Here is a 20,072-nt window from a genome sequence, read left to right as displayed (position 1 = left end):
GCCACTGGCCAATTTTAAAGGCACAGGCAGCTCCAGAAATCCCGTGGAAGGAAGCTGGGGGCCTGGTTGCAGGCTAGCAGCACCACAACCCAGGACCCACACCCAGGTGTTTAAAAAAAGTCCCAGGATGCTAGTGACCCCTCTGGGATGGTGGGGAGGGCTCCTAGGACCCACCCTGGGGGTCATAGAAGCAGCCCCCCCTTGGTCTGGTCCAGAGATCCAGGACCTGCTGGCCCTCTGAGGCAAGAAGGCCATCCTCCTTGACTCCATGGCCAAGCACTGCAATGCCCTTGGCTATGCCCATCTCACCACAGTGCTGGCAGAGTGCAGCCACCCCACCCACACCCTGGAGCAGGTGCAGGCAAAAGTGAAAGAGCTTCACCAGGGCTACATGTGGGCCCTGGATGAATGGCAGAGGTTGGGGGCATTGAAAGCCAGCTGCTCCTACTACAGGGAGCTGGACCAGTTCCTGGGGGCCGACAATGGCACCCCCAGCCACAAGACCATGGACACTGGGGAGGAGCCCCCCCCCCCCCCCCCAGCATAGACAGCATCCCAGCACACACTGCTGGAGACACATGAGGACTAGCCCTTGGAGCCCAGAGTGGGACCCTCATCGTCATCCTGGAGTCAGGCCCTTCCAGTGAGACGACCTCAGCATGGGTGTCTCCGGATCTGTTCAGGGGACCGTCTGGTGAGTACCGCATAGGTCGTACACCCTGCAGTGGGGAGGGGGAGTGCAGAGGGGGCATGTTGTGGGTTTTGCCAGGATGGCTCGGGCAGGAACTCATGCTGTGGGCCCGGCACATGTGCTCATTTACTCGGCGGTGCATCCCGCCCAGATCCTGCAGGTGGCCCCTGGGCACAGGTGCAGCCCTCTGCCAGCACCACCAGAGACAGCATGAGCCCCAGGGAGCTGATGTGGCAGGGGGTGCTGCCCCAGCCATGGCTGAGAATGGGCTGGCTGCACATTCGATGACCCAACCTCAAACGCACCACTGAAGACCATGGACCCCCACTGGCAGGCGTGCCCGCAGCTGACAAGCAGAACCTCCTGCCGCTGACAGTGCCGATGGCCATGTGAAAGTGGGGGGCCCCAGTGAGGGCCTGGCTGCATCCAGCTCACCTGCTACCCATGCAGAGACCCCTCCATGGCCAAACGCATCACCTGAGTCACTAGCCCATTGGGCAGGGACTGGTGGAGGCATAGCGGTCAGCCTAGTTCCCATGACACCAGAGGGTTCCTGTGCAACAGATTCCACCATGCAGGAGGCACAGGGGCGCGCATCCATGACAGCCCCACCCCACAGCTTGGGGGCGGGAGGGGCTGCTGCTTGCAGGGGGGTGGGGCCTCAGGGGCTGTGCTGTGGGGAGGGTTCATTGTCTCCCCTTCTCTCCTTACAGATGTACCATCCGAGGGCACAGCCAGCTCCACTGCTGAACCAGTCAGCACCACGGAGAAGCTGGAGCCGGTCAACCCAGGAGTAGTGCCTTGGCGAGCAGGCACCCCACCACCACCACCACCAGGGCATGCCTGCAGCTGGAGGGTCCATCACTCACCAGACAATGAGAGCCAATGGGTGGTAGCAGCTGCTCTCTGGCGGAAAATGGCTGGAACATGTGGCTGCTGTTGACAGAGCGGATCCCTTTTTTGATCCGTTTTTATGTGTAGACACAGTGTATCGATGGAAGTTTTGCCAGGACATCTTTTCCAACAGATACTTCCCATATAGACGTAGCTTAAGAGTCTGTCTGAACAGCAGCCTTATTTCAAAATAAGCTATTCTGGAACAGCTTATTTCAAAATAACACAGATACACACAAGAATGCATTTCAAAACAGCACTTAGCTATTTCAAAATACAACATCTCCACACATGGAGCGTATTTCAAAATAGAGCTGGCAGACACACTATGGCTTATTTTGAAATAGGCTCTAATCCGTGTTTACACAGTCCTTATTTTGAAATAGCTGTTTCAAAATAGGTGCTATTGCTCATGCAGTGAGGTTTACCAATTTCTAATAACTCAACCACTATTTTGAAATTACTTTGAAATAGTGCATGTGTTGTGTAGATGCTAGGATAGTTATTTTGAAATAATGGCTGTATTTCAAAATGACTTTGCTGTGTGGGAGCACCTAACTGTCCTGTGTAAACTTTGCTAATGTCTTCTAAAAGGTTTCTAGCATTCACGAACTGTGCCTTGCTTCAGACAGGACTATATCAGCATGCAACAGATACCTACCTATTAGCACAGGTGCTGGCTTCCTCCTTCCCCAGGCCTTCTCATAAGTGGCTTCTCATATCATAGAACTAGAAGGGACCTTGAGAGGTCATGGAGTCCAGTTCCCTGACCTCACAACAGGGCCTATCACCATCCCTAGGTGTTAAACCTCAAACCCCTTCCCCAATCCCCCAACCTGCCCCACCTCTTCTTGCCCAGTTCTGTTACCTTCCAACTCCCACCTCTCTCCCAAGTGCCTCCTGCATGCCACAGAATGTGTGTGTGTGTGTGGTGTTGGGGGTTGATTGGTTGGGTGACTAGCGGGCAGGTTGCGGTGGGGAGGACAGCGTAAACTGGCTACTGGCGGTGCTTTAGCCCCAGAGTATCCAGGGAACGAGTACCAATGCTTATTAGGCTATGTCCTTGGGGTCTACTCAGGGCAGCTAGAGCGAAATCATTTAAAGCTTTCTACAGTTTACAGTTCTCTGGCTGTGCACCATCATGCACAGACAACTTCGTAAATTCTTCACCCATTTAATTGTGTACCCTCAAAGACTGCACAATGTTAGAAAATACTGCAATATAAGTAATACTGTATCTCCATGTGGCTGTCTGAACGTTAATGAATTTATGAAAAACTTTGTTTGGCATAGTGGTTAATTAGATAATGTGTGTTTTGTACTAATGACCCTGATGCACTCTCAGTTTTCTGCACAAATCCTGCTGGAGATAAAGATCCAGGAGATTTGTGCATAGTAGGTATCATAAAAAGACTTATCTCCTGGATATTGCCACTGCATCCTATTAAAACTTTTATGGGAAAGCTAGACCAGAAGTAAAACTCTCTCAAGTCCTATGAAAGATGATGTGAGATCTTCAGTGACTACAAATTGTCAGGACTCAGTGTTATAGCTCCTCTCCTCAAGCAAGTCCATAGTCCTGAGTGCCATTTTGACTCAGAAACAACTGAGACCTGAGAATGGTACCTACTGAATCATGACCACCACTTCCTATAGCTCTGAAGTACAGGTGTAAGTGTCTCACTGAAGTTAGGGATAGACAGCAAATATACAATAATACTTACTTGGGATTTGTGTATATCAACAGTTGCATAATTGCCCTGAGCAATCCATCTAGCTGTATTGGATAACCTCAGTCCAGTGCCTGTCAAATTAATGCTGAACCGCCCCTACCAAGAAAAAAAACAATCAAAGCACAGAGCTTATGTAGAAACTTTAAGACACTTACAGGAGCACATTAGCAAATATTACGTAGAGCAAGGGTCAGCAACCTGCGGCTTGGGTGCCAAGAGTGGCACATGAGCCGATTTTCATCAGCATATGAGGCGGGAACTAAGCCACACCCCTCCTCCTCCATACACCTGGGAGCTTGCTCAAAGTCATGCTGCCTGTGGATTAACGAAAGACCAGTTAATGCTACCAACCACCACTTAAATGGTGAAGCTCTTCATCTTTATTTATTTATTAATGGATCTGTTGTAAGTACGACTATTAGTGACTTTAAAAAGTATCACCAGCTCTCGGACCACACATAGAGGTCAAAAGACAAATTTTGGCACTCCACCTCAGAAAGGTTGCTGACCATTGACTTAGGCTACATCTATACTACAAGATAATTTTGATTTTATTAAATTTGATTTTATAATGCTGGATTTTACCAATTTGATTTTTGAGTAGCCTCACCTTCCACAAAGTCAAGTTAGTGATACCACACTAGAGTGGAAAAACATTGACTATTGCAGCAGTGCATTGTGGAAACCTATCCCACAGTTCCCTCAGCCCTGCATTCTGCAACCACCCCTTGGGCCCTGCTGTATGCACACCACTGGCAGCGCTCACCCTGCTGCCTGGTTTCTGGGTCCCCACAGGCTGGGGATGCCAGGAAACTGACCAGCACTGCTGAGCCTGGCTCACAGGAGCCAGAAGCTAGGCACAGCAGGGAGCCAGGTTCAGCAGTGCCTGCAGTTTCTCAGCTCCCCGCCACTTGCAGGAGCTGGGAAACTGACCAGGCCTTTTGCGCTGGTCAGTTTCTCGGCTCCCATGAGTGGCAGGCAGCTGGGAGCCTGGTGCAACAGCTCCAATCAGCCTCTGGAGGATAATGAATTTGATTCAAAGACATGGCACTTCCACACTAGCCTTCATCTGAACTGTTAAATTCTAACTGGACACTACATCCACCTGGTTCCGACAATATTATGCTATCGATATTAGTACTCTCTAAATTGAGCTAATGGTATTTACAGTGAAGGGTATCAGAGAGGTAGCCATGTTAGTCTGTATTGTCAAAAACAACAAGAAGTCCTGTGGCACCTAACAGATGAACAGATATTTTGGAGCATAAGCTTTCGTGGGCAAAGACCCGCTTCATCAGGTGCATCAGCAGGTCAGAAGCAGGTTTTTGCCCACCAAAGCTTACGCTCCAAAATATCTGTTAGTCTCTAAGGTGCCACAGGACTTCTTGTTGTATTTATAGTGCAGACAGTCACATGGTACAATGAAGTTAACTGCCTTAAATTCAAATTTATGTCATAGTGTAGATGTAATCTTGGCATCTTACATTGTTACCTTATGTTCCATACTGAACTTTGTACTGCTAAAGACAAAATAATCTAGAAACATCTATGTTGGCTCATGCAAGCCTTTTGCTCTGTTTACTTAACTCACCATCTCTCATATGTAAAAGTAAATTATTACCTGAATATTTTTTTTCTAATATAATAAAATTTGTGTTGCATCAAATACTCAGACATTTTGTGATGTTCACAGATAGTTTTTGCAAAGGAACTAATTATAGGAAAAAAATGATCAGGAGTTCAATTCTGATTTGAGAAATATTGAGAAGTTCAGATATTTATTTAACCCATAAGCATTTTTCATCAAGAGAAACTACTGGAATTCTTGTACAAACAGTATTTGTGTGATGCTTGCAGTAATTTCTGGTTTGCTGGGTGTGGGAAATAGTGCTAAATAATGACAATTAGCACACCAATTAGGATACTATGTAATACAATATCAGTTATCATAATAATCAAACAACAATAGTGGTCAAAAGCCAGTCATTTTGAGGCACAAACAACAAAAATTGTAAAAACACTTTAAAAATTATAAGAATTTTTGAAAACGTCAAAAACTTTTTTGATCGGTTCATGTTTTGGGTCTGATTCATATGCCATCTGAATTGGCTGGCTTATTATTTCTAAGTGACATCTGGTAATTTTAATTTGTGTGTTACAAATGCATGGACCTGCCAGAATGAGGCTTGCCTTTTTAAAGACAGACAAAAGTGGTTATCTCTGTGGGTGATAGGAACAAGCTTTTGAAGGTTTGAAGAAGAGCTCCGTGGCCACCAACTTCACTGAAAACTGAATCAAGCCTGTACTGAGGCCTGCCAATAGGGTGGGGATACGAAGCAATGAGCAGCTACGCTGAGGCCCAATGTTTCAAAGGCAGCAGCAGTGGCCAGAGCTCTGAGGCCCTTTGAAGTGCCACAGTAGTACTGTTCCACCACTCTGCATGGTTGGGAGGAAGTGGGAGAGGGTCTTAGCACCACAGGCCCAGCACAGTAAGGGCTAACTGCCGTAGGCCCCTTCCTTCCTTCCTTGGCCCTGTCCCTTCTGAGGCACAGAGCCAGGCTGCCTCCCACCTTGCCCGATGGCCCACAGTGGCTGTCAGACCCCTATTGATTCACTAGTCTATTTTTAACAAACCTAAATTTAAATTGGATCACTCTTTTTAAATCGAATCACTCTTCATTTAAATGGAATCACTGTTTTGACTCTATGAAGTTTTCATACAGCATTTTTCTTATTTTACCTATTAATTTTTAGTGTTCATCAATGGAAATGACTGTTTCTCAGGTTGTGATATACAATGGAGTGGAGATTTTCTGAAGGGTTAAGTTTATGAAAAAATTTAAAAATACCTGTGGGCATCTGGCAGCACTATAGCAATCTCCAGCTGTAGCAAAAGGAACAGGTCTCCCAAATATCGGCTGAGCAAAGAGAAGGTCTGTAGCTAGTAAACAGATATGACAAGTATTTGTCACTGGGACAGTTGCAATAGAAGTAGCAAAAGTATTACTTCAGTAAACTGTTTCCATACAAATTTTAAATGACTTGATTCATTAAATCCATGTAATAGTTACAAGGTTGTTTCATAGGTTCCAAAACCGGAAGGCATCACTGTGATCATCTAGTTTGACTCCAGTATAATAGAGGTCATAGAATTTCCCCCAAAATAATTTCTACACACAAGTACCCAAGGCCTAGAAATTGAGAGAGAACATCTTTGATTAATGAAAATATTCCAGCTGGATTACCAAATTCAATGCACGTAGTGGCACAGTAGGCCCCTGTCCATTCACCACTAAATGAAGAAAAAAACTAGCCAAATAATTAATGGATTGTATTAATATCCTGAGCTTATTAATATACAGAACTACATGTTAGCAAAGTAAGAACTCTTCCAACTTGTTTTTACAATTTTGTTCTGTCAGTATGTGGCATACATGAAGTTTGGCTTGCACTTTTGCTGCTTATAATAGTGTGTAAGTATCCTCGGGTAAGAAGGGCTTAGTGGATTGGGGCATGACTAGAAACAATGTCTGGAAGGTAAAGCCAGACAGATTCAAACTGGAGATAAAGTGCACATTTTTAATAGTGTGGGTGATTAACTACTGGAAAAAATTAACAAGGGAAGTGATAGATTCTCCGTCTCCTGATGTCTTTTAGATCACAGCTATATGCACTTCTGGAAGATAGGCATCAGTCAAACAACCCATTGGGCTTAATGTGGGAATACTGGGGCAAAATTGGCCTGCAATATCCAGGAGAACAAACAAAATAATCCTTTGGTTCCATATGACCTTAAAATTTATGAATTATGCTGAAAAATATAGATTTTTGTGTGGAGTATCATAGATTTTTACATTCTAAAGTTACAATAAATTTGGATATTCTTGTTAGTGATAATACCATATGAACACATACAACTTGACACAATCATAAATAATGACAATAAACCACACACCATACTTCTTCTCCCCAGTAACTCCAAATTTTAGGGCCAGAATTAATGGTTTAATGAAAAGTACTAATTTTCAGCACTCAACCTCCTACTTCCTTTCTCATTATCCTTTGTTCAAGATCATCACCAGCTTATATTTTGGTCTAGAAAGGTCCCTGGAACATATCTCTGGATTTGAGAAAAGGTCCATGTAATCTGCTGTTGGAAAAAGCTTAGTTCTGCTCTTGAGAAACATATACACACAAATTATGCATGTGTATTAAAGTTAGGAGATACCCATGAAAGCTTAAGGTTTGAACCTGTGAAGTTCTATGCTTCATTCATGCAATTGCCATTGAAATGAGGAGTTTAATTTGCATAGAAATGGCAAAACTGGGCTCTAAAATTGCATTTATACTAGTCACTACCATTTAAAATTCCAACACAATCATTGAATACTAGAAATGGAAGGGACTTCAAGAGGTCAGTGAATACAGTTCCTTGCACTCGCAGGAGGAGCAAGCACCATCTAGATCATCCCTGACAGATGCTTCTCTAACCTGTGCTTAAATATCTCAAATGATGGAGATTCCACAACCTATCTAAGTAATTTACTTCAGTGCTCAACCACCCTGGTCATATTATGACTTCTATAATAAAGATAGACAGACAGACAGACACACACACACACACACAAACTTACTTTGAATTTGCATCGAGATTATATCAATTCTTATTTTGCTAAAAATAGTGTGTCCAGCTGCAGGGTAGTCATTCCTGCATGCACAGTCTTGCCTTCTGCTTCCATTGAAAGGACACTCATATGGATTTTGCAACCTGGAAGAGCACATTTTGGTTTCTATTTTGACAGGATTTTAAAGTAGTAAATATACTACTTTAAATAAAATTTAAATATTTAAATAAATATTTAAATAAAAATAAATATTTAAATTTAAATATTTAAATAAAAATAAACAAATAATTTTATACTACGCACAGAATATCTTACAACAAATATTGAATAGTAGGACCTTCCTACATTTGGGCCAACTGCAGCAGTGGTATAACCAGGTATCTGAAATAATAAAAGTCATCTATAAGGTAAGTTACTGCAGTTACACACAAATTCAGGATGGAAATGTATGTACATTAGGGATGTATATTTCCATGCCTACAGCTTTAAAAACAAGGCCCAAAATATACTTCTAGGTATGCTTCCATACAAAAAAAACTTTGCTTTATAGTTTCAAAATACTGAATACCTTTCATAAAAAGTAAGAATCAAACTGACTAAAAATGAATCCTTTATACCTGTATCCATAAACTTCAGAAAAGTTGTCTGCTTCACCTTTAACCAATGTTACATATTCTCTGGGATTCTGAAACTGCATCCCTGAACAATAAATCTACAAACAAAAATATAACTCTCAGTATTATGTAATATAAATTTTATTTCACAACCCACCCCTTGTGATAGAAATGTTAACGGTACCTTTATCAATCTTCCTTTAATGTTAAGTAAGTATTCCCCATCCTTTCTAATCCCTTTTTTAATCTGGATTTCTTTGCAGCTGGTGAAAGCCTCACCTTAAAAATGAATGATTGAACGAGATAAATATTTCATGATCTGAGAATTGAATTTGAATAGTTACATGAATATAATTGTGTTGCAAAGATAACTCGTTATACAGTTTTATACAAATATCCCAAGAAAGCATTTAGTCCAATACATAGTCATCAATGTCAATTACTTACATTCTTTTGCCTGGCAGATCTTTCTGGCTGCTGGTTTTAATCGTGAGAGGCACAAGTTACTGGATAACCCATTTTCAGTCACACATTCTACTCTTCTTTCCTTTACTCCCACTCCACAGACTACTGAGCACTATGCACAGATAACAACCAGAAGTTCAGAAGCAAATAATTAGTATATTCATTTTGAAAAACATTTGTGTTTGAGGCAATGGTAAAGTTTTTGATTGTACATTTATACTTACTTTGCTCCACTTCCCCACCTTCCAAGTAACTTCTCGTAAACATCCCCTGACATTACATTTATACTTGTGTGGGGAAGGAATTACTGGGCAATCTCGGTATGCTACCAAGCGAAGACCCGAGGCACGATTGTTCCGAACAGTGTGGATTCCAACACAGTATGTGATCCTTTGCCAGTAATCAAGCCCGCAGCTGGCTGAACACTGCAATAACAACAAAAAGCATCCAGAGGGGTAAGTGTGTTAGATTGTTTCAGCAAAAACAACGAGGAGCCCCGTGGCACCTTAAAGACTTACAAATTTATTTGGATACAAGCTTGCATAGGCTATCAGTCAGGGTGGATGAAGCCCAATCCCAATAGTTGAGGAGAAGATGTGAAACCCCACCAGGAAAAATTACTTGTTGCAATGAGCTAGTCACTCCATCTCTATTCAAACCCAGCCTGATAGCATCAAGTTTGCATGAGTTCCAGCTCTGAAGGTTCATGATGAAGTCTGGTATTGAAGTTTTACCCCAGGAGCCAAATCCCTGAAACCAACCACACTGGCAACTCTGTCCACATACTTACTCAAGTGACACTATACACATCAGCCACACTCCCAGAGGCTCATTCACCTGTACATCTACTAATGCAAAATATGCCATTGTGCGACAACAATGTCTCTTTGCCACGTACATTGGCCAACTGTACAGTCTCTATGAAGAAGAATAAATGGACGCAAATCAGGTATCAAGAATGGTAACATTAAAAAACGAGTAGGAGAGCACTTCAATCTCCCTGGACACTCAGCAACAGACTGAAAAGATGCCATACCTCAGCAAAAAAACTTCAAAAACAAACTGCATTGTGAAACTGCACATCTGGAATTCATATGCCAAGTTGACACTATTGGACTGGGTCTGGCTAGCTCACTACAACAAGTAATTTTCCTTCTTTTGGAATTCACACTTCTCATCAGCTGTTGGAAACAGGCCACATCCACCGTGACTGAATTGATCTCATTAGCACTGGTCTTTCACATAGTAATATGTACTTAAAACTGCCAAAGTGAAATTTCCACTTCATACAGCTGATAAAATAGTTTCTAGCTCATGGAAGCTTATGTCCAAAAACATTTGCTAGTTTCTAGGGAGCCACAGGACTCCTTGTTGTTTTAACAAAAGCATCATTTTTAGCAATATGAAAGATTTGCACATCTAAATATTGAATCAGTGAGTCAATGTTAATAAACTGACAGAATACAGAAATGGAGCTCTATAATAACTACGCCTCAGGACCTATGGAGCCTTTGGAGGTAGGAGTTCATTCCATCCCCTGTCCCAAAGCAGCCCTCTCTTAAGAGTATGCAAAGTAATGTTTACTGGGAATATGGCTCTGCTGTTACATGCACACAGAACAGGTGAGAAAGGCCCATGGGGCAGCAAGTCTGGTATAAAACCTACTGAACTCAATGGAAAGACTCCCACTGACTTGACCAGAGCTTTGGATGAGGCCCCCCGAAGACAATCTTCAGTGCACAGAAGTTTGGTGGTAAGGACAAATAGCAGCATCTTTTCTCTAAGTGAGACTCTTCAGAGGGTCATGAAGTATGGCCAGGAGCTCATAACAAAATATCTAAAATGCTGGCTGAAGTAGCTACTTCACCCCATTACAATTCCTCTGATTCCTTTACCTGCTGAACTCTGTTCCAGAGAAGAGTCACATAAAGATGATGAGAAATTGACAGCCTAGCCACAGTGCCCTCTGCCCCACTCCAGGCTCCCAGTGCAGTACAAGTGCGGTGGGAGGAGGTAGAGAAGGGGAAGAGCTTATGTACTGCCTCTCTTGCGTCCATCCCCAGTTATCAGAAAATAACCACTCAGCAGTACTCCACTCCCTCAGAGTTGTAAAGAATTGTGGAGAGCAAATACAAAGGACTCCGATACTGGAGTCACACCATGGAATCATGGTTGATGTGAATACCTCATGTGGAAAAAGTCTAAAATATCATTTTTACACAGAATGTAAAATTTATGTTAATATTTTCTGATATACAAAGTCATAATGCAAATTTGGTTAGCAACTTGATTCATTTACCTGTGACAAGTCCCCTGTAAGCACAACATATTTACAGGGAGTAATCCTGCATTTTTTGACCGATGGAGGCTTTGTGGCAGGATCACAGAAACTTTCGTTTACTTCGAGCTTGTTTTCATCCACACACTTGACCTTCCGGCGTGTTTCCTTTTTCCTACATGATGCTGAACACTGAGTGCAACACAGACAAATTACAGTTTTTCCATTTAAAACAGACATTTATAGAACAAAACTATCCAGAGATTGTTATGGACAAGTAAAACCTTTAAACAGAACCCTGTCAGCTATCTCTGAACAAAACACCCAGTGTTTCCAAATTTTGCACTTTCTTCTCAAAGCTCAGATATCACACTTACAGGAAAACATAAATGTATAATTATGTGGCTGCAAAACATGTAGTGAACCAGAGGTTAAAATAAAGCATATATCAGGGCAGGATAAGGGGTTGGGTCAAAATGACTCCTCAGTGTGAAAGGATAAAAAACAATAAGCATTCAATTTATGTTTGCCTGATGGAGGCGACTGAGGAGAGACACAGAGAGATAGAATAGGGACATTGGAAGCTCTGATCAGGGATTCTGAAGCTTAAAGACTGGAAAATGGCAAAGGAGGAAATGTGGGAGCAAAAGAGGCTAGATGATTAATTTTTCAAAAAGGAATTAAAATAGAAATTCTTTATTCAGACAGACATTTTTAGAGGACATTTAAATAGAAGAACTAAATAAATAATTCCCTTAAAGAAGTCTGGCCTTCACCTGGGTGGATGTGGAAAGTGTGCAGTCACACAATTTCCCCAGGAAACCAGCCTTCACCAGACAAGGGGCCCACACGCATCATGTGTAAAACGTTCTTGCAATGACGAGAACCTGCTTGTCATGATCTGTGTGTGTAAAGCTTTTTACTCCAGTATCCTAGTAGCTCAGTTATTACAATGAGCCACATCTAATAAACCAGAGTTTCTCAAACTTTGCTACAGGGTGGAGCACAGCTTCACAGAGATCGTCTCATGGACACCTCCCTTCCCAGTCTCCTTTATATGGGTGGTACTCCCATTCCTGGTCACGCGGCATCCCTGCAGCAAACACTGCAGTTGCTAGAAGTGACAGTAGTTTTGTATTTACATGTATCTTTTCAACTTTCTTTGAATTCATTTAGCAGAGGAAATTATGTCAAAATCATGTGATCTATACCTGGCTCTTTGCACGCCACCAACCAGTGATCTGTGGATTATCCGTGGTTTGTGACATGTACAGTAATAACAACTGAAGAGGACTACATTTTTACAGTATAAGCATTGCACCATTTAAGTTTAAAAATCTTCATAGTCATATGGGGGACTCCATTCCCCAAGTAGCCTGATTCTAAGAGGCAGCCTCCCTGACGATCAGGTTATAAATTAACATTACATAACAGCGAGGCACCCTGTGAATCTTTTGCTTTCCTATCTATACTAATTGCTCCACATTTTTACTTATTTACTTTTTACAGTAGCTATAATGTCAAAACCAGCTACAGTTCTGTGCTGTACATCTTCTTAAACTGATATGCCGTGTTTTATTTTATTTCTTATTTTTAAAGGCAAAATCTTCACACTGCAGAACTTCCCATCGTGGAAAGAAATGTTCCCAAAAGGATTTTACCCTTGGGCTGTGTCTACACTACAGAGTTTTGTTGACAAAAGTGGCCTTCTGTTGACAAAACTCAGAGCGTGTTCACACTACAAACATGTTCTGTTGAGAAACTGTCAACAGAACGCAGCAGTTACCTCAGCACAGTTCTGTTGTTCCCATTCAAGGCATAAGGCCTCTGTCAATAGATTCTGTCGGCAGAAAAATAGTGTAGACGCTTAGTGGGGGCCCTTCTGTCAACACAGGAGTCCTCCAAGGCATCGGACACCTGGAGCCAAGAGATGCTCTGTCCACAGCAAGCAGAGCTCTATGATCTGTCCCTCCAGCCAGCCTTAAAGGTACAGGAACCCTGGAAACCCCATACCAGGAAGTAGGAGGCATGCAAACAGCCCAGACAGCATGTGAGCCTGCGGCGTGCTCAGAGACACTCTCTGCGGCTGGCACAGGCAAATGGCAGCATCCAGCTCCACCAGAGCTATCCTCTGCCTCTCCAGGGAGCAGTGAGAGGAGCCCCAGGACACACCCTGGGCCAGAAGGAGGCATGCCTAGTCCTGGATGGACCCTGAAGTCTGGGACCTGCTCAGCCTTTGGTCTGAAGAGACAGTGCTGCTTAAGCTGGCTGCTAAAAGAAGGACTGCCCTGGGCTACACCTGGGTTGCAACAGCTCTGGCAGCCTGTGGACAACCTGCCTGGACCATGAAGCAGGTCCGGATGAAAATAAAGGAGCTGCTGCAGGGGTATGCCCAGGCTCAGGACGAAGGCTGCTGGTCAGGGACGCGACAGCCAAGCTTCCCCTACTACTGGGAGCTATATGAGCTCCGCTGGGCAGAGGACATGAGCATCCTGGACACATCTGGGGAGGTCCCTACCCTGGAGCCAGAGGAGGATGATGCTGAGTCTCTGGCCAGTGAGGAGACCCTAGTCATTAGCCTGGAGTTGGGCCCCTCCTCCAGCCAGGCCACCTTCAGGGTCTTGCCGGACCTTTTTGAGGTACCCACCAGTGAGTATACAATGGGGCACGCATCCCAGGACACAGGGGTGCAGACAAGGGTGGGGCATGCTGCAACCCCCATTGGGCTGGCTCAGCCAGGATGCCACCCCACAAATCCAGCACCTGCACACATTCACAAGGCGCCGTGTTCTATGTAGTCTGACCATGCAGCTACAGGGTGTGGGCACTGGCCCACTGCCAGCCCCACTAGAGGCTCCAGGGCTCCAGGGCAGGGGGCCTGCCTGCCCCTAACATGGCTGGAGGTAAGACAGCCACATGGGCAAAGGCCCGACTCAGACACACCACCAAAGACTACAACCCTCTGCTTGCAGGCACGCCTGCAGGACACAGGCAGCACCCGCACCCATGGACAGCGCCTTGAGCTGCATGGGTGTGGGGCAGAGCCTGGGGGCCATGTGGAGGGAAGGACTCACCATCTCTCCTCCCTGTCTCCCTTCCAGCTGAACCATCAGAGGACTGGGCCAGCCCCACCTCTCCACCAGGGCCGGCCAGCCCCCAGGAGGAGCCAGAGCTGGATCTGGAGCCAGAGTTGGGTGCACGGCTGAACCACTGGCACTGGGATGCAGTGCACCTCCATGGTGGTGCGGGTGGCCCTGTGGACAGAGGGCTCGTTGCTGGGCTGAGGAGGACCAGGGCAGCCTCGGGTGGGTGGCCGACATAATGGAACTCCGGCCGCAGGCTGACAAGGTGCAGTAGATATGTGACTGGGAGTGGCAGGCACAGGCATAGGACCAGCTGATGTCCTGTCTAGACACCACCATTGCCCTCCCCGACATCCAGGTGAGTCAGTAAACACCAAAAGCAAGCTTTCAGATGGCCAAAGGCACGCTCCACATGCATGCAGGCCTTGCTGAGTCACGCATTAAAGGGTTCCTGGGTGGGTTCCAGGGCATGAGGGGGTAGGCAGTGTCCCCCACCATGCACAGAGGCATGGCCACATTCCCAAAGGCCAGCTGCCGGTGGGGAATAAGGTGCCTGCCTCCATCCTCCAGAAGAGGCCAGAGTTGCAGAACACCCTTGCATCATGCGCCCAGCTGTCCCACCCAATGCAGACGTCGATGAAGTGCCCACGGTGGTCAATCAGGGTCTGCATCACAATGGAGTGGTATCTCTTTCTGTTGACAAACCATGCTGCACTGTGGTCCAGGGTATGGATGGGGATGTGGGTTCTGCTGATGGCCCTGAAACAGTTGGGGAACCCCATGGCATCAAAACCAGCTACAGCAGAATCAACATCATCCAGGCGTATGAACCTCTGCATCAGGAGGGAGCTGATGGCCATCATGACCTGTATGAGGAGCAGGCGAGACACATGGGTGAGGGACCAGGGTGGTTGGGCCCCTGGCCCCAGGGTGTTCCCTATCTCCCTGGCCCCCGAGCCCTTTGGGCTCCCCTCAAGGGAGGTCATCCCCCCATGTAACCAAGCTGTGTACAGGTGGGATGGCATGGTCCCCTAGAAATGGGGCTACCCTATACCCATTTCCCCCCTCGCACCTCCACCCCTACTCCCCAAGGGTTCCCCTTGGCCAGGACCCCTCCCTCCACCAGCCAGGACCTACGGCAGAGTAGTGCCTTACCTGCATGAGGACGTCATCGATGATGGACCTCCCCACACCGAAATGGTTCCCAACGAATTGGTAGCTGTTGGGGGTAGCCAGGTTTCAGAGGGCAATGGCAACCCTCTTCTCCAGGGGGATGGTGGTGGGTGGATGTCCTTGCTGTGGAGGGCGGGGGCAAGCCAGGCACTTAGCTCCAGAAAGGTGTCCTTCAGCATGCGGAAATTCTGGAGCCAATGCTGGTCGTCCCACTCACCCATCACCAGATGGTCCCACCAGTCTCAGCTGGTGGTGTATCACCAGACACGGCTGATGAGCTGTGGGCGTGGGCACTGGTGACTCAATGTAGTGGTGAGGAGGGCATCCTCCTCATAAGAGGTGTCAGGCTTGTCCTTCAGTAGGAGGAGGAGGATGGCCAGGATGACATGCAGCAGAAGCTGCAGCAGCATCGTGTGCAGCCAGAGCAAGCCCAGGGGCTGCTCTTGTGGCATGGCTTACTGGAAAGGTCGAACTCTCTCACAGTAAGCCTGGGAGCCCTGCACCAGCTTTGCTGTCCCTCTAAGAGGTATACAAGCCTCAGCACGAGCAGGGAACGTGGCCTGAGAGGTGCCCTTTAAGGGCGGGCTGGGCTGTTGCCCCAGGAAGGGCTGGGTGCCCAGGTGACCCTGGTTTCCAGGTCACTGGAGCCCACTCTGTTGACAGAGGGGTCGGGATGTGTGGACGCATTCTGTCGACAGAGGTTCTTCCAAGAAATATGTCCAGGCAGAAACTTCTGTTGACAAAACTCTGGAGTGTAGTCACAGCCTTGGAGTTTCAACTGAATGCTTCCCCTTTCAGGAGAGTCCCTGCAGATTTTTTCCTGTTCTCAAAAGGCAGTTTTTTTGTACTTTTGTTTTTGAGGCCCCTAGCATTAAACCTTTTATACACTATATAACATTTACGTGAGATTGACGAGACAGAACTTTCATTAAAATTAGTTTTAAACCTCTCTCTTGCTGATACTTCCTGAACTGTGTCTGCCTGCCACTCTAAACAAACCAGTTTTGGATTAGAAAGAGAAAGTGCCTTTGAAATTTCCCGCCACAGTTTTCAAATTTTGCAGGCTCATTCACATTTGTTGGCTAGTTATTTCACAGTGGGTAAAGACCAGACTTACATCCTGCCATTCATCTGTTAGCCAATGGTAGTGCACACAGGCAGGCAGCCAACAGGGCTTCTGACTTGGGGGCTGGGCATGATGATTACACATTGCTTCATTCACTCGACCCCTGCCTTTCAGATGACAGTAAACATCCCGTTGTTGAATCCCCACTCCACAGGTCACAGAGCACTAACAAAAATACAGACAGAAAGACAAAGACAGAAAGATGAGTAAGGTAGCTGCCAAAATAGTGTCATTTCCATTATCACATATCATTCATAAACCAAGACGTTTGCATATTACTCTTCTACATTTTGCACTTAATACACTAACACATTTCTGGTTTTGACTGTTAATACAGTTCACATGTTTGCTTCAATATTCTACATTTTTGTCAGAAGAGATTTACAGCGAAAACATCAAATTGTAATGGAAAAAAACCCCACACTTTCAGCAGGAGAGGTTAAATAAACACTACAGCATTAGGACCACATAAATCTCAATAGGAAGAGTGAATACTCAGATATGTAAACTAAGCATATGCATGGGCTTTGCAGGATTAGGCCTATATAGTTGAAACTTAAGTAACATAAAATAGAGTACATTCAGCTATAAAGCCCCGTGCAAATACAAAAAATTGTTTCTGCATCTGATCCACAATCTGCAAAAACTGTCCACTGACATATGCAGATTTGCAGAGCTCTATTAACAGCTCCACAGGTATCTGCACACCATGACGCAGGGCTGTGCCAAGCCCCTGACCCCTCACTGCTCTCCACATTCCCCTAGAGACTTCCACCCCCAGCATTCCTCTTTTCCCCGCTCTCCAATCATTCAGAAGTATTCTCTGCTTCTAAGTGTTCAGAATTCCAGATACGAAGGATTCTAAGAAACATGGATCAAGGCTGAGACATGGGACCCACATAACATAATTACTGTCCAGTAGGCAACCTTCTTTGATTTTGTACCAATGTGGATCCCACTCTCGGTGACTGACAAGCAGCGTCCCCATCTAAAAGGTGACAGAGAGGTCCTGATTATTTGAGCAAACAGTGTGTGTAATTTTGCTCTCCTGAAGCTAGCACCCGTCTTTGCAGATGGATTGAGGGCATAGTCTTTAACAGAAATGACTGGTGGAGTGCAATTGAGTACCTTTGGTTTTTGATAAATAGGAATGTTCTTGAAACAGGTGGAAGTCTTGATCTCTAGATGAGAGGGTTTTCACATTCAGAGGAGGTGGTACATCAGCTGTCAGGTAGCAGACTGAAATGCACTGCGCATGGGCAATGTGTCCATACTTAGGCACAAGCGTGCATGGTGAGAATTTTGAGGTCAATGGAGGGAGTCTTCCTTGGGCAAGTGGCTCCCTGTCCCTGCTGCTGCTGGTAGAGGCATGCCTAGGCAGCTTTGCATGCTGCCTCTGTCCCCGCTCCTCACGTGCTGACTCTGTGGCTCCCAATCCATTGGCTGGGAACCGCAGCCAACAGGAATTGCAGGGAGCAAAGTGCCTGTAGAATTGCCTGGTTGTGCTTCTGCCAGCAACAGCTGGGACAGGAAGCTGCTTGCCAGCAGTCCTGGGGAGAATTTGTTCTCAAGGGCCCAATACTGCAAAAGAATCCCAAAGAACTTAAGAAAAGGCCCTAATTGCTGTTAAACCCTCGGTAACAAAGTATGTAGCATTCTCCATAACTATCCCATCTGAAAATATCCCATGAAGAGCTATTGAAAGAAATGATCAAGCCATATTTTCAGGATGCAATTTTTTGCATCTCCTACTAATTTTCCACCATTTCTCAAATTTATGCTATTATAATTTTCTAGTTAATTTAATATAATGATTATCAGAGTAAAAGTTGTTTTCCAAAGCTTGTAAATGTTTTAAAATTCATCATTATGCATATTATTCCAACATTTATGGTAGATGGTGTGTGTATATTTTACAGTTGAATGACTGAATGACCTAATCTCCTCCCCAGCAATGTCCTTCACTAAGTCCAGTAATTTGTCAAGTGTCTGTCACACAGCATGGAGGTGCTGCCCCTGAACTACATGATCCATTGAAATATTCTCTCCAGGAAATGACCTGGCCCTTTGAAAATCCAAAATGGCAACAAAGAGATAGCATGACAACATGAAGGGTTTTGAATTGTCCACATAATACAATAAAAATCTTGAAATGTCCAAAGTGAGAAGTTTCTTCTCTCAGTGCAGAATGAAAACTGGGAAAGAAAACAGGCAGATTAGTGTACTCATTTAACTTAGAGACCACCTTTGGATGAGGTCTCAGGAGCACCCTGTTTCTGGGAAATGTTGTGTAAGAGGGCAACTCTTAACAGTTTTGCAGCTCACGCATCCACCTGCCTGAGGTAGCTGCAATTCAGAATACTGTTTTAAAGGTAAAGTGGTATGAAGCACACTCTGCAAAAACTTTGAAGGGTGGCTCCATGAGGTTTTCAAAGCCAGTCCTATGTAAGAGTTGAATCCCAGACTGATAGAGAGCCATGGTAGGGTGTGAAAAGATGGAACAGGATTAGGCAGGTGATGACAGGCTGAAATAGCTTTTAGATTAATATTAACGGAGCCGAATGATCTTTTAAATGCAGCAGATTCTTCAGGATCTTTGGTATGGGCACCTTCACTGCATGAAGGTTGCATTTTGTTGCCCGTACTAAGAATCTTTTCTATGTGGAGAAATAAGTTCTTTGTGGAATGCTTCCTGTTTTGCAGGAAGATTTCTTGCACCCAAAAGAAGCAGTCTGTCAGTACCGCTCACCTAGCCAACACCCAGGCTTTCAGAAACACTGATCCTGGGTTTGAATGAAGTATTTGACATTGGTTCGGCAAGATTATGTCCAGACATTCTGGAAGGCTGGATGGTGTCCAAAGAAGACTCATTAGCCAGAATTGTGTCAGGTGATATGGAGCTATCAGAATTCTCTTGGCTTTGTCCCACCTGATCTTGCATATTAATCCCTGATTTGGGAATGGTCAGGAAAACATACACAACTCCCAAGAGAGTAGTCACAGAGAGGTAGCCGTGTTAGTCTGTATCTTCACAAAGTGAAAAACACAGTCAAGTGCCAGGTCTGTGGTATGAGGAAGGTGGCTACTAGCAAGCCAGGCTCATATCTCTTTTGGAACAAAAGGCTACATATTGTCCTTCAAGGTAAACAAACATCACCAGATTTTTCCATTGATGAAAAAGGTGTATCTAGGAATGGGACTGCAGGAAAAGAAAGAAGCTTTTACCTTCCCCATCAAGTTCTCCAAGGTCAGGGATCCCCAAACAGACAAAAAGAGAATAGAAAGAAAGCCAGCTTTTGGCAAGGCCTTTTCTCTGAGTTCCTCCACTTCAACTCCAGGAGACTAAAGAGTCCATACGAAAGGCTACTCAGTTAAGCAGGTAAACTGATC

At 45.0% G+C, this 20,072-nt stretch overlaps 1 protein-coding gene across 5 annotated transcripts in view; it reads right to left on the bottom strand.

The window, feature by feature from the left end:
* The window catches only part of ADAMTS20 (ADAM metallopeptidase with thrombospondin type 1 motif 20), a 224,147-nt gene that overhangs the window by 58,982 nt on the left and 145,093 nt on the right, over positions 1-20,072 (bottom strand). For all 5 annotated transcript variants that reach the window (XM_075014383.1, XM_075014373.1, XM_075014364.1 and 2 more), the window contains 9 exons: positions 16,674-16,847; positions 11,322-11,492; positions 9,247-9,447; positions 9,005-9,134; positions 8,742-8,836; positions 8,561-8,655; positions 7,953-8,086; positions 6,168-6,259; positions 3,310-3,414 (listed from right to left, as the gene is read on the bottom strand). In XM_075014383.1, the coding sequence (XP_074870484.1) occupies positions 3,310-3,414; positions 6,168-6,259; positions 7,953-8,086; positions 8,561-8,655; positions 8,742-8,836; positions 9,005-9,134; positions 9,247-9,447; positions 11,322-11,492; positions 16,674-16,847 (1,197 nt within the window). The remainder of the gene's footprint in view (positions 1-3,309; positions 3,415-6,167; positions 6,260-7,952; positions 8,087-8,560; positions 8,656-8,741; positions 8,837-9,004; positions 9,135-9,246; positions 9,448-11,321; positions 11,493-16,673; positions 16,848-20,072) is intronic.

Source organism: Carettochelys insculpta, chromosome 1, assembly GCF_033958435.1.
Source record: "Carettochelys insculpta isolate YL-2023 chromosome 1, ASM3395843v1, whole genome shotgun sequence".
Classification (NCBI taxonomy): domain Eukaryota; kingdom Metazoa; phylum Chordata; order Testudines; family Carettochelyidae; genus Carettochelys; species Carettochelys insculpta.
This window is presented reverse-complemented; position numbering and strand designations above follow the sequence as displayed.